Here is a 13,424-nt window from a genome sequence, read left to right as displayed (position 1 = left end):
TCACTGTTTATGAATGGTTTATAACACATTTAGAAATGATTAAATAAACCATTAATTATGTAATTACATGTCAAGTCTTACCCATCTGATGACAGTATCGATATGACCACACATTCACGATTAATACTTGTGACCGAGATCATAGCAGACAAACAATGCTACATTTTGGGGGAAGTTCAAGTGGAAAGCACCTTCTAATAAATGAGTATCACAGTGACGTGTAGACTGCCACTCATCTGGGCTCTCAGTCCCCATGGGTTTGGGCTTTTCTAGTGAGACTAGAATCAGGTATTCCCCTGCAGGAGTTAGTGGTGGTCTTTAGTTAACCCCCCCCCGAGAGACAGGTGGACACAGGCAAGGCAGTTAGAGTACTAATGTACATGTGGACCCTGGAGAGGTGAGTGGCAGAGCAAACCTCCGTGGCTTAACTGAGGACTTTCTAAATAATCATTCAAATGTGTGTGTGTGCGCGTGCGCGTGTGTGTGTGTGTGTGTGCGTGTGCGTGTGCGTGTGTGTGTGCGTGCGTGTGTTCATCTGGTTAAAAGGAAACCAGAAACACTTTTGAGCAACCATGGAGGACATACCAATCAAGTGACCCTCACCTGGACTAGCCACACCTCCAACACTGAGGTCACAAACCAAAGGTCACTTCAATAATTTCAGATTCTCCTGTTACACTTTGCCGGTGCGACTTAACAGCAACACACCACACATAAAAGCCAGACAACATTAGACCACTTGAATATACTGTATGAATGAACACCACGCATATTAACTGTGAGCCATGTCCAGAGTCGAGGCTTTTGAGGATCCTGACCCCCGTTCCCAGCTCAAGGAATTCCGCACGGACATCTCCATGGTGATTGATGATCCCTTCCCACTGCTCTATGGGTTGGTGGACCGCAGCATCATCAGCGACCAAATTCTGAAGGTGAGCTATGGGAAGTACATAACAATAATGGTATATTTAATTTTGATGTGGAGAAAGTTTGAGCATTTCATGATGTTAGCCTGGACAGAGGGCATGTACAATTATAATATTTTCTCTTCGATACATCGCCTTGTAGATTGTCTCTCGTAACAGCCTTAACTGATTTGGTTCCGGGTGCTGAGAAGACCTTGCAGATCATCTAAAACGTATTCTTATCTATAAACCAAAAAAATCGGTGTATATTTCACTCTGTACCATTTTCTACAGTACATGGAACATTGAATGACAGTTGGTAGAGCATGGCGCTTGCAACATCAGGATAGTGGGTTCAATTCCCGGCACTAGCCCCAAGTAAGAATGTATGCCTGCATGACTGTAAGTCACCTTGGATAAAAGTGTCTGCTAAAATGTATTATTATCATAAACATTTGCTATGACCACTGATAGGATACCCTGGAGAGGGAGGGCAGAGAGGGGATCCACAAGGCCATGTACTCCCTGCTTTCCTGGCTCCTGGAGCAGAGTAGGACCACCATCCAGGCCTTCTGGACCAACCTGGCCAAGGACTACAACCAGCACAGCTACCCCAGACTTCAGGCCCTCCTGACCAGCATTCAACCAGGTTGGTAACCCCATCTTAAGCAGTTTCTCATCCTGTGGCACTAGAACCCCTGAGGGTACTTAGTTTATCCACAGGGGGTACTTGGGGTAGTGATCAATTGCATATGAGGGGGTACTTTGGGCAGAGAAAAACAGTTGATTGAAAGGCTGTGTCCCTGAAGTGAGGGAGTTGAGTTGAAGTGACATAGGAGCGTTGCTTTAAAACCTCTTAAGGATCCGACACTTTTTAAAGATTTTTGCCTAATCTTGATACCATTTGAAAGGAAACACTTTGAAGTTTGTGGAAATGTGAAATTAATGTATGAGAATATAACACATTAGATCTGGTAAAAGATAATACAAAGGAAAAAAAACATGTTTTTTGTTTGTTTTTTGTACCATCATTTTTGAAATGCAAGAGAAAGGCCGTAATGTATTATTCCAGCCCAGGCGCAATTTAGATTTTGGCCACTAGATGGCAGCAGTGTATGTGCAAAGTGTTAGACTGATGAAATGCATATCTGTTCAAAATGTTGTATCAAGACAAATGTGCCTAATTGGTTTATTAATACATTTTCAAGTTCATAATTGTGCACTCTCCTCAATAGCATGGTATTCTTACACTGTAAAAGTTACTGTGAATTGGACAGTGCGGTTAGATTAACAAGAATTTAAGTTTATTATAATTATAATTGATTCTATGGGTGGTGTTCCATTTTGTCAGGTAGGGAGATGGTGGGCTCCAAGCAGGGGAAGAGATCCCCACGAGGGTCTCGAGAGTCCCACAGCAGGAAGAGGAGCCTGGGGGAGAGACACCCTCATCACCCTCACCACTCTCAGCACCACGGCAAAAGTAACAACAGTTTAGGTGTGATATAAGATATTGTACCAGATACCCATTATAATGCACTCCGAAGCCATATGACAACTAGTTGTACTACAATATACTCAAAACTCAAGTGTTTCTTAACCAAGCTCATTATACATGTTTTGGTGTCATTGTTCCAGGTGGCAAAGTGAAGTCAGTGAAGAAAAGTGAAGGTGCTGCAGTGGTCTCTCAGATACCTGCTGGAAAGGGTCATCAAATCTGTTTTATATTCCATTCTCTGTTTGTGATTCTGTTATGATTTGAGGAAGGCACAACATATTTGATATCAGCATACATTTATCAACATCATCACTATAAACTGACCATTATTACTGTGCTATTACCATTTAGCAGGTGTCCAGGCGGTGTCCACATCGGTCCAGAGGGCAGTCACTCTGTCGTCCAGTGAGCTGCCGGTCAGCTGCGGGGCCAGAGAGGAGATCCTCATCAAACAGGTGTTTGGATCTGGTGAGTAACACTGGAATCACAACACTATCCTGATGACTGTAAACCTTGTATTGCAAGTTCAAATTGTATTTGTAAGTTCAAATCAAATTGTATTTGTCACATACACGTGTTTAGCAGATGTTATTGTGGGTGTAGCAAAATGCTTGTGTGTCTAGCTCCAACAGTACAGTAATATCTAACAAGTAATATCTAACAATTTCACAACATATACCCAAATCACACAAATCTAAGTAAAGGAATGGAATTAAGAATATATAAATATATGGATGAGCAATGTCCGAGCGGCATAGGCTAAGATACAGTAGAATAGAATAGAATACAGTATATACATATGAGATGAGTAATGCAAGATATGTAAACATTATTAAAGTGACTAGTGTTCCATTTATTAAAGTGGCCAGTGATTTCAAGTCAATGTATATAGGCAGCAGCCTCTAATGTGCTAGTGATGGCTATTTAACAGTCTGATGGCCTTGAAATAGAAGCTGTTTTTAATTCTCTCGGTCCCAGCTTTGATGCACCTGTACTGACCTCGCCCTCTGGATGATAGCAGGGTGAACAAGCAGTAGCTCGGGTGGTTGTTGTCCTTGATTCTCTTTTTGGCCTTCCTGTGAAATCTGGTGCTGTAGGTGTCCTGGAGGGCAGGTAGTTTACCCCCAGTATACTTTGGGCAGACCGCACCACCCTCTGGAGAGCCCTGCGGTTGCAGGTGGTGCAGTTGCTGTTCCAGGCGGTGATACAGCCTGACAGGATGCTCTCAATTGTGCATCTGTAAAAGTTTGTGAGGGTTTTAGGTGCCAAGATAAATTTCTTCAGTCTTTTGAGGTTGAAGAGGCGCTGTTGTGCCTTCTTCAGCACACTGTCTGTGTTGGTGGACCATTTCAGTTTGTCAGTGATGTGTACACCGATGAACTTGAAGCTTTCCACATTCTCCACTGCGGTCCCATCGATGTGGATAGGGGGGTGATCCCTCTGCTGTTTCCTGAAGTCCACGATCATCTCCTTTGTTTTGTTGACGTTGAGTGAGAGGTTATTTTCCTGGCACCACACTCCCAGAGCCTCTTTGTAGGCTGTATCGTCATTGTTGATAATCAAGCCTACTACTACTGTGTCATCTGCAACTTGATGATTGAGTTGGAAGTGTGCGTGGCCACGCAGTCATGGGTGTACAGGGAGTACAGGAGGGGGCTGAGCACGCACCCTTGTGGGGCCCCAGTGTTGAGGATCAGTGAAGTGGATGTGTTGTTTCTTACCTTCACCACCTGGGGGCGGCCCGTCAGGAAGTCCAGGACCCAGTTGCAGAGGCGGGGTTTCAGACCCAGGGCCTCAAGCTTAATGATGAGCTTGGAAGGTATTATGATGTTGAATGCTGAGCTATAGTCAGTGAACAGCATTCTTACATAGGTATTCATCTTGTCCAGATGGGCTAGTGCAGTGCGATGGCGATTGCATTGTCTGTGGATCTATTGAGGCGGTAAGCAAATTGAAGTGGGTCTAGGGTGACAGGTAAAGTGGAGGAGATATGATCCTTGACTAGTCTCTCAAAGCACTTTATTACGACAGAAGTGAGTGCTACGGGGCGATAGTCATTTAGTTCAGTTACCTTTGCTTTCTTGAGTACAGGGACAATGATGGCCATCTTGAAGCATGTGGGGACAGCAGACTGGAATAGGGAGAGATTGAATATGTCTGTAAATACACCAGCCAGCTGGTCTGCGCATGCTCTGGGAACGCGGCTATGGATGCCGTCTGGGCCGGCAGTCTTGCGAGGGTTGACACGCTTAAATGTCTTACTCACTTCGGCCACGGAGAAGGAGAGCCCACAGTCCTTGGTAGCGTCGGTGGGACTGTGTTATCCTCAAAGCAGGCGAAGAAGGTGTTTAGCTTGTCCGGAAGCAAGATGCAGGTGTCAGCGACGTGGCTGGTTTTCCTTTTGTAGTCTGTAGACCCTGCCACATATTGCTCGTGTCTGAGCTGTTGAATTATGACTCCACTTTGTCTCTATACTGATATTTTGCTTTGATTGCCTTGCAGAGGGAATAACTACCCTCTTTGTATTCTGCTATATTCCCAGTTCACGTTGCCATGGTTAAATGCGGTGGCTCACGCTTTCAGGTTTGCGCAAATGCTGCCATCTATCCACGGTTTCTGATTAGGTTAGGTTTTAATAGTCACAGGGGGTACAACATCTCCTATACACTTCCTGATAAACTCAGTCGCCATATCAATATATTCATCAATGTTATTCTCTGAGGCTACCCGGAACAAATCCCAGTCCGCGTGATCAAACAATTTTGAAGTGTGGACTCCAATTGGTCAGACCAGCATTGAATAGTCCTTAGCACGGGTACTTCCTGTTTGAGTTTCTGCCTATAGGATGGGAGGAGCAAAATAGAATCGTGGTCAGATTTGCCGAAAGGTGGTTGGGGGAGGGCCTTGTAGGCATCCCAGAAGTTGGAGTAGGAGTGGTCGAATGTTTTAGCAGCGCGAGTACTACAGTCAATGTGTTGACAGAACTTTGGCAGCCTTTTTCTCAAATTTGCTTTGTTAAAATCCCCAGCTACAATAAATGCGGCCTCAGAATATGTGGTTTCCAGTTTGTATGAAGTCCAGTGAAGTTCTTTGAGGGCCATCGTGGCTTCGGCTTGAGGGGGGATATACACGACTGTGACTATATAACTGAAGAGAATTCTCTTGGTTAATAATACGGTCAGCATTTGATTATGAGGTGTTCTAGGTTGGGTAAACAAAATGACTTCAGTTCCTGTATGTTATCACAATCACACCATGAGTCGTTAATCATGAAACAACACCGCCTTTTTTCTTCACGGAGAGATATTTATTCCTGTCTGCGCGATGAACTGAGAACCCAACTGGCTGGACGGACTCCGACAGTATATCCCGAGTAAGCCATGTTTCCATGAAACAGAGTAAGTTACAATCTCTGTTGTCTCTCTGGAAAGAAATCCTCGCCCTGAGCTCGTTAACTTTATTATCCAGAGACTGAACGTTAGCGAGTAATATACTCGGAAGCAGTGTGTGGTGTGCACGCCTCCTAAGTCAGACTAGAATTCCGCTCCGAGTACCTCTCCTCTGCCGGCAGTGTTTTGGGTCGGCGTCTGGAATCAGTTCAATTGCCCTGGGGGGTACGAACAAAGGATCCGATTCGGGAAAGTCATATTCCTGGTCGTAATGCTGGTAGTGCTGGTGAGTTACCACCGCTCTGATATCCAATAGTTCTGTAATAACACAAACAATTTTCTGGGCTAATAACGTAAAATATAATACATACAAAAATTAAAGACTGCAAAGTTTCCTAAGAGATCTGCAGCCCTCACTGTCGGCACCGACAGAGAGTTTATAGGAGTGCACAGTAAATATGCATTGCAGTTGCGCTGTAAATATGTGGCTTATTGTACTTCCATATGAATTTTATTGTGTATTATTCTGTGTTTTTATGTTTTATGTACTTTGTCTTTTTAAGCACATAACCAATTTCCCCCTGGTGGGATACTAAAGTTGATTTTAATCTAATCTAGATAGCCGTCAGCCAATGAACCTCCACAGACACCATAAGACACCATCTCACCATATCAGGTTTTATTGTAGGCATTTAAATATTAAGAACAAAAGGGGAGAGTAGGACTACATGTTGTTGTCTTTTTACAGGAAGTGCCAAAAAGTGCATTAAAGTGGGTGGTGAGTATTACACCTCTGGGCCATTGGATGAGCTGACTGGAGGACACAAGACAAAGTCTGCAAATACTAAATACCACCACAAGGAGGAGTCCATTACCAGGGTTAGAGACGTAAGTGACTGTTCAAGCAATACAGTTGTATTCATATATGATTTTCTCAGGTAAATAACCAATCATTTTGAGAGGGAGTGTGTTTCTGTATTTGCCTCATGTAGTTGACAAAGAAAATGCACATTCATAAACATTTACATTTTCACATTGATTTGAAAATAGATTGTATATGAAAGATGAATGTCTAACAGTGTGTGTGTGTGTGTGTGTATCCAGGCCCAGCGTAATGATGATGAGTGTGCAGTGTGTAAGGATGGAGGTGAGCTCATCTGTTGTGATGGCTGTCCCAGGGCCTACCACCTGACCTGCCTAGATCCTCCCCTCACCACAATACCAAGGTATACTTTATGTGGACAGAATCCTTACTTGACTTCTGTGCATATAACTTTGTTTTATTTGTGTGTTGTTTTTTTTTTACGTTAGTCCAACAAAAGTCAAAATCTTTCATAAGACCCAAGGTTTGGGACTCATCTTTGTTCCTTTCTCTAGTGGCACTTGGCGCTGTCGATCATGTCATAGCAATAAGGTGAGAAGAGATAGAATCTACCCAGTACTACCTGTTCAGGTCAGTGTCAAAAGTTGGTATTTTCTTCAATACCATATCATTTTACTTCCATTACTATTTCTACTACTTCCACCCTAAAGGTATGGCATTGAGGTATAATGGTTCTACCTCAGTATGATATTGAGGTATATGTTTTTTAACTCAGTATGATATTGTGGTATAACGGTCTACCTCAGTATGATATTGAGGTATATGTTTTTTAACTCAGTATGATATTGTGGTATAACGGTCTACCTCAGTATGATATTGAGGTATAATGGTTCTAACTCAGTATTACGGTTCTACCTCATTATGATAATGAGGTATAATGGTTCTACCCTGGGGTTGGAACCGGTTCAGGGAACAGAACAGAAAACTGGAAAAGAAGAGAACATTTCAACAAACGGACACAGAATCGGGAACGAAAGTGATCTATAGTGTTCCGGAACATAACCATTATTTTAAAAGCATGAGCCAACCCTTGGACGTTCAAAGTTATGTAATTAAGTATAATTATGTAATTTAGTGAAGTAATGATAGGCCTGCTAATATCCTTAACACATTATAATGCACGTCGTATCATGATGCCTAGCGCTTCAAGCCAAGACTCCTTAATGTCCACCGCTCTCTCTCACTCCCACCTGCACAAGGAGTGGAATGTTACAGAGACCGGTACCCAGACTAGTAAACAACTAGCTTGCCCAGTCCATAGCAAGCTGCTCTATCCGCACTGATTTGTGGAGTTATTTGTCGAGCTAAATGTAAAAAACAATGTCTATTTCACAGGTTAAAGAAGGAACTAAAGGAACTCTATAAACAGCTACTTTTTGGGGTTTGAAACGGTTCAGAACTTTATTATGCTGGTGGGAACAGTGGAACGGAACAGAATTTTTGGGGGTTCTATTCAGAATGAAATGATTGGAAAATATATTTAGGTTCCAACCCCTGTTTCTACGCCAATATGACATTGAGGCGTAACGGTTCCAACTCAGTATGACGTTGATGTAAAAGAGTTACCACATTATGATATTGAGGTATAACGGTTCTACCTCAGTATGATACCGAGGTATGACAGTTCTCGTCTTCTCTCCCATAGCCCTTGGCTCAGAGCCAGTTGACAGAGACCAGCTCCAGTAACTCCACCATAGACTTCTCCTTCTTCTCTTCCTTATCCTCCACCTCTCTCTCCAGCGTCACCACAACCAAGAGCGGCCAGGTCTGTGCATATCAGGTGATTCTTTCTTTTCTGTTGTCTTTAGTCTTTTCCAATTTTCTATTCTCTTTTCTCAGTTTTTTTCTTCAAACCTTTAGTGTTATCGTTAGTCATTTCAAAGTCTCTTTCAGGTTATTTTGTGCAGCGTGCAAGGTAGCAATGTATAATAACACCTTGTAATAAAGCTTTTATAATGATTAGTACATCGTTTATTAATCATTTATTAAGTCGTTACTTTATGTTTGTGTTTTGAGCGACCAGTGTCATTTCTCACAAAAAGATGGACACGCCATTTATTTAATAGGTAACCCATATTAGAAAAGCAACGGTACACATTTGAGGTTGTGCAAAACTACTTTTTTAACACGGCTGTGCTAAAAACAAGTAGTGTAGTGCGCATTCTCGTGTACAATTGCATTAGTGAATAACTAGCTTACTAACATTACCTAATGTGGGAGTAATGATTTATAGATGATGAATAAACAATTTACTAATCCATTATACATGCTTTATAACAAGGTGCTATAAGTGATACAGTATGCTAACAGTGTGTGTGTGTGTGTGTGTGTGTGTGCGTGCATGCATTTGCGTGTACCAGTGTGCAGGTGGCGAGGTGGTGGAAGTCAGGGAGACGTGTGGGGTTTGCCTCCTCAGTGGAGGAGACCTGACCCTCTGTCTCCAGTGCCTACAGAAGTACCACACCTACTGCCACTTCCCAAAGTAAGACCACCTCCAAATCCATCTCGTCCCACCTCTGAGTATTAATTATTCTTTTAACCTATCAAGTCATATCTTCTGATTCTGATAGCCTATTCACCAATTCATTCAAAATTATAAGCTGCACATCTGTTTTCTAAAAGCAACAGCGTTCTTTACTGTACATTAAGTGAAAGTCTGCGGTCACGTGATCATTTGTGTGACGCTAATGGCTACTAATGGCTAGTAATGGCTAGTAATGGCTAGTAATGGCTAGTAATGGAACGTTCAACAGTATATCAGTCAGCATTCCTCTGTCTTTGTCTTTGACAGTGGGAGATCCATCTGCTCCTCCTGCAGTAGGCCCTGGGGCAGCTCAACAGACAGAGAGGCGGAATCCAAGGGCTTACAGGTACAGTGTGTGTGTGTGTGTGGGTGTGTGTCTGTCTGTGTGTGTGTGTGGTCATTATACAGTCTTATTTTCTCTCTCAACCACTGTACTCCCAGGTTGGTTTGACTCCACACACTCAGGAGCACTCCTCTCTCTCAGAGCCCATCCTGCACAAGGATGAACTAGACTCCATCATGGGAGAGGTGAATCAGACTTTCATGTGAATCAAGATAAGTGATATAAGATGTGAATAACATGTCATTACATCCCTAAGCTATTTCATATAGAGAAAGTTACTATCTCTCGGTGATAGACAATAGACATGTTCGTGGCAGGGAACTATTATTTAATGACGTTCTGTATTTGTCCTCTTTCAGCAGGGCTCCATAGATGGGATCCTGCAGTGGGCTTTCCATAACATCTCCAGGCCTCTCTCGGACACTCAGGGCTACTTCCAATGACATACACACACACACACACACACACAACAAGCTCAAAACACATGTTATGATCTCACACAAGTTCAATCCCTCTTTCTTTTTAATCTCTCTATCTCTCTGTATATCTCTCATCCTTAAAAGAAGTTTCCACAGTTCAATATAACAGATTTCACTTCTATAGCTCCAGACACTGACAACGCCTCAGTTCTAGAATTTCTTGAAGACCGTCACTTAGCTCAGGAATGTTGTTTTTGTAAATTTTCAGGAGTTTAGCATAACTCCACGACGGATGCAGCGCAATGGGCGTTTATTCTCGATGGCACTTTAAAGAAACACTCTATATTTTGAGACTCCTAGCGGGGGCTCTCTTCTCATAGGCTAGAAGTCATGTAGTAAATCCGGGACACTCAAATGAGCATGATATGTTAAGTTTGGTAACATAAGACAGAAGGTTACTTAAGGCTAAAATTAAAGTAGGGAGGTTGGTCGGGGTGGATGGATATAAGCAAATGTCTAGCAAACCAAAAGTTGCGTGTTTGAATCTCACCACGGACAACTTTAACATTTTAGCAACTGCAACTACTCACTACTCTAACCCTAACCTTTAACCCTAACCCCTAGCTTAGCTAACGTTATCCACCTAGCTAACTTTAGCCACAAGAAATTGGAATTCATAACATATCATACATTTTGCAAATTCGTAACATATTGTACAAATTGCAATTCCTGTAACGTATAATAGAAATTGTAATTCTTAACATATCATACGAAATGGATGATGGACATCCATAAATGAATACATACCATACAGTTTAACGGGGTGTTTCCATTAAACTGACTTGTTGCAGATAAAAGGCTGTGGGTGATGACGTAGTGCACATAGAAATAACTTTCAATTCCCATGTATTGCATTTTACCCTCTACTGATGGTTTTGTCTGTAAAAATGTTGTGCCCACTCTGGTCATGGCACGTGCGCTCCAGCCAATAAAGGTTAGATTAAAACCTGGTTTGTGAGTCACTCAATCTATGAAAGGCCCAACATCGTGTACAATCTGTCATGCTTCATTGAAACAAAACATTTGTGATAACTCTCAATAAACAGTATCACCAGCACTGTTTAAAAGAATGTCTTTCTTGGAGCCCCATCAGAAGAGTGACTCTGAAGGAGAGAGAGAGAGGTGGGTGGGGGGTGGGGGAACTTGCCAAGGCACAGAGCAGGGGGACGTTGCCATTCTTCTTATTTCCAAAACAAACATGAGATGTGAACATTGTGAACCAGATGGGTTTAATGTATCTGGTATTTGCACAAGTTGAGGCCTGGATGTACCCTGGCTCTGTTAAGTTCTGCAACCCTCTATGCCATGTGTTTCCACTGTTTTTTAATAGTAATTTCCTAATCTTAGATAATATTAAAATATTAGCCATTTCTGAGACTCACTTAAACAGTACCTTTGATGATACAGCAGTAGGAATACAAGGACATAACATCTATAGAAAATACAGGAATGTCTATGGGGGAGGTGTTGCTATATATAGTACCAGTCAAAAGTTTGGACACACGTACTCATTCAATGGTTTTTCTTAATTTTTACTATTTTCTACATTGTAGAATAATAGGGAAGATATCAAAACTAGGAAATAACACATGAAATCATTTAGTAACCCCAAAAATTGTTAAACAAATCAAAATATATTTTATGTTTTAGATTCTTCAAAGTAGCCACCCTTTGGTGGGGCTATCATTTGTTTTTCAACTGAACAATGACCCAACACGCCTCCAGGCTGTGTAAGGGCTATTTGTCCATGAAGGAGAGTGATGGAGTGCTGCATCAGATGATCTGGCCTCCACAATCACCCAACCTCAACCAAATTGAGATGGCTTGGGATGAGTTGGACAGCAGAGTGAAGGAAAAGCAGCCAACAAGTGCTCAGCATACGTGGGAACTCCAACACTGTTGGAAAAGCATTCCAGGTGAAGCTGGTTGAGAGAATGCCAATAGTGTGCAAAGTTGTCATCAAGGCAAAGGGTGGCTACTTTGAAGAATCTCAAATATAATATATATTTTGATTTGTTTAACACTTTTTTGGTTACTACATGATTCCATATGTGTTATTTCCTAGTTTTGATGTCTTCACTATTATTCTACAACGTAGAAAATAGTAAAAATAAAGAAAAACCCTTGAATGACTAGGTGTGTCCACACTTTTGACTGGTACTGTGTATATTCAGAGCCGTATTCCTGTAAAGCTCAGAGAGGATCTCATGACAAATGAAGTAGAAGTGCTGTGGTTGCAGGTTCACCTGCCTCATCTGAAGCCTCTTCTTTTAGCGTGCTGCTATAGGCCACCAAGTGCAAACTGTCAGTATCTGGAGAATATATATGTGATGTTAGATAAGGTCTCTGATGCTAACAGATACATTTCTTTTAGTCCAATTGAGAACAAGTTCTCATTTACAACTGCGACCTGGCCAAGATAAAGCAATGCGACAAAAACAACAACACAGACTTACACATAAACAAACGTACAGTCAATAACACACAAAAAAATGAAAAATTGAAAAATCTATGTACAGTGTGTGCAAATGCAGAAGAGTAGGAAGGTAGGCAATAAATAGGCCCCAGAGGCGAAAATAATTCAAATTTAGTATTAATACTGGAGTGATGAATGTGCAGATGATGATGTGCAAGTAGAGATACTGATGTGCAAAAGAGCAAGAGGGTAAGTAATAATATGGATGAGGTAGTTGGGTGTGCTATTTACAGTTGGCTGTGTACAGGTGCAGTGATCGGTAAGCTGCTCAGACAGCTGGTGCTTAAATTTAGATAGGGATATATAAGACTCCAGCTTCAGAGATTTTTGCAATTCGTTCCAGTCATTGGCAGCAGACAACTAGAAGGAAAGGCGGCCAAAGAAGTGTTGGCTTTGGGGATGACCAGTGCAATGTACCTGCTGGAGCGCGTGCTACGGGTGGGTGTTGCTATGGTGACCAGTGAGCTGAGATAAGGCGGGGCTTTACCTAGCAAAGACTTATAGATGACCTGGAGCCAGTGGGTTTGGCGACGGATATGTAGTGAGGGCCAGCCAACGAGAGCATACAGGTCGCAATGGTGGGTAGCATATGGGGCTTTGGTGATAAAACGGATGGCACTGTGATAGAATACATCCAATTTGCTGAGTAGAGTGTTGGGGCTATTTTGTAAATGACATCACCAAAGTCAAGGATCGGTAGGATAGTAAGTTTTACGAGGGTATGTTTGGCGGCATGAGTGAAGGAGGCTTTGTTGCGAAATAGGAAGCCGATTCTAGATTTAATTTTGGATTGGAGATGGATAATGTGAGTCTGGAAGGAGAGTTTACAGTCTAACTAGACACCTAGGTACTTGTAGTTGTCCACATATTCTAGGTCAGAACCGTCCAGAGTAGTGATGCTTGTCGGGCGGGAGGGTGTGGGCAGCAATT

The 13,424-nt window shown here is 42.2% G+C and overlaps 1 protein-coding gene across 1 annotated transcript; it reads left to right on the top strand.

The window, feature by feature from the left end:
* Positions 1-688: 688 nt before the first annotated feature.
* On the top strand, positions 689-11,085 carry aire (autoimmune regulator). The gene is made up of 13 exons (XM_029706165.1): positions 689-932; positions 1,380-1,554; positions 2,257-2,385; positions 2,541-2,609; positions 2,755-2,868; positions 6,538-6,677; positions 6,894-7,015; positions 7,167-7,236; positions 8,330-8,452; positions 9,033-9,154; positions 9,464-9,542; positions 9,638-9,724; positions 9,902-11,085. Exons 1-13 carry the CDS (start codon positions 786-788, stop codon positions 9,980-9,982), a joined length of 1,458 nt encoding a protein of 485 aa, XP_029562025.1. The 5' UTR covers positions 689-785; the 3' UTR covers positions 9,983-11,085.
* Positions 11,086-13,424: the final 2,339 nt, after the last annotated feature.

This window comes from Salmo trutta, chromosome 21, assembly GCF_901001165.1.
Source record: "Salmo trutta chromosome 21, fSalTru1.1, whole genome shotgun sequence".
Lineage (NCBI taxonomy): Eukaryota > Metazoa > Chordata > Actinopteri > Salmoniformes > Salmonidae > Salmo > Salmo trutta.
Note: the sequence above shows the minus strand (reverse complement) of the source record. Positions and strands in the feature narration are given on the sequence as shown.

Bases quoted from the DNA above. Each gene is read 5' to 3' on its own strand.
- aire (XM_029706165.1), top strand. From the start codon at position 786: ATGTCCAGAGTCGAGGCTTTTGAGGATCCTGACCCCCGTTCCCAGCTC. The intron at 933-1,379 runs GTGAGCTATGGG...GACCACTGATAG, and splicing joins TCAGCGACCAAATTCTGAAG to GATACCCTGGAGAGGGAGGG. The intron at 2,869-6,537 runs GTGAGTAACACT...GTCTTTTTACAG, and splicing joins CAAACAGGTGTTTGGATCTG to GAAGTGCCAAAAAGTGCATT.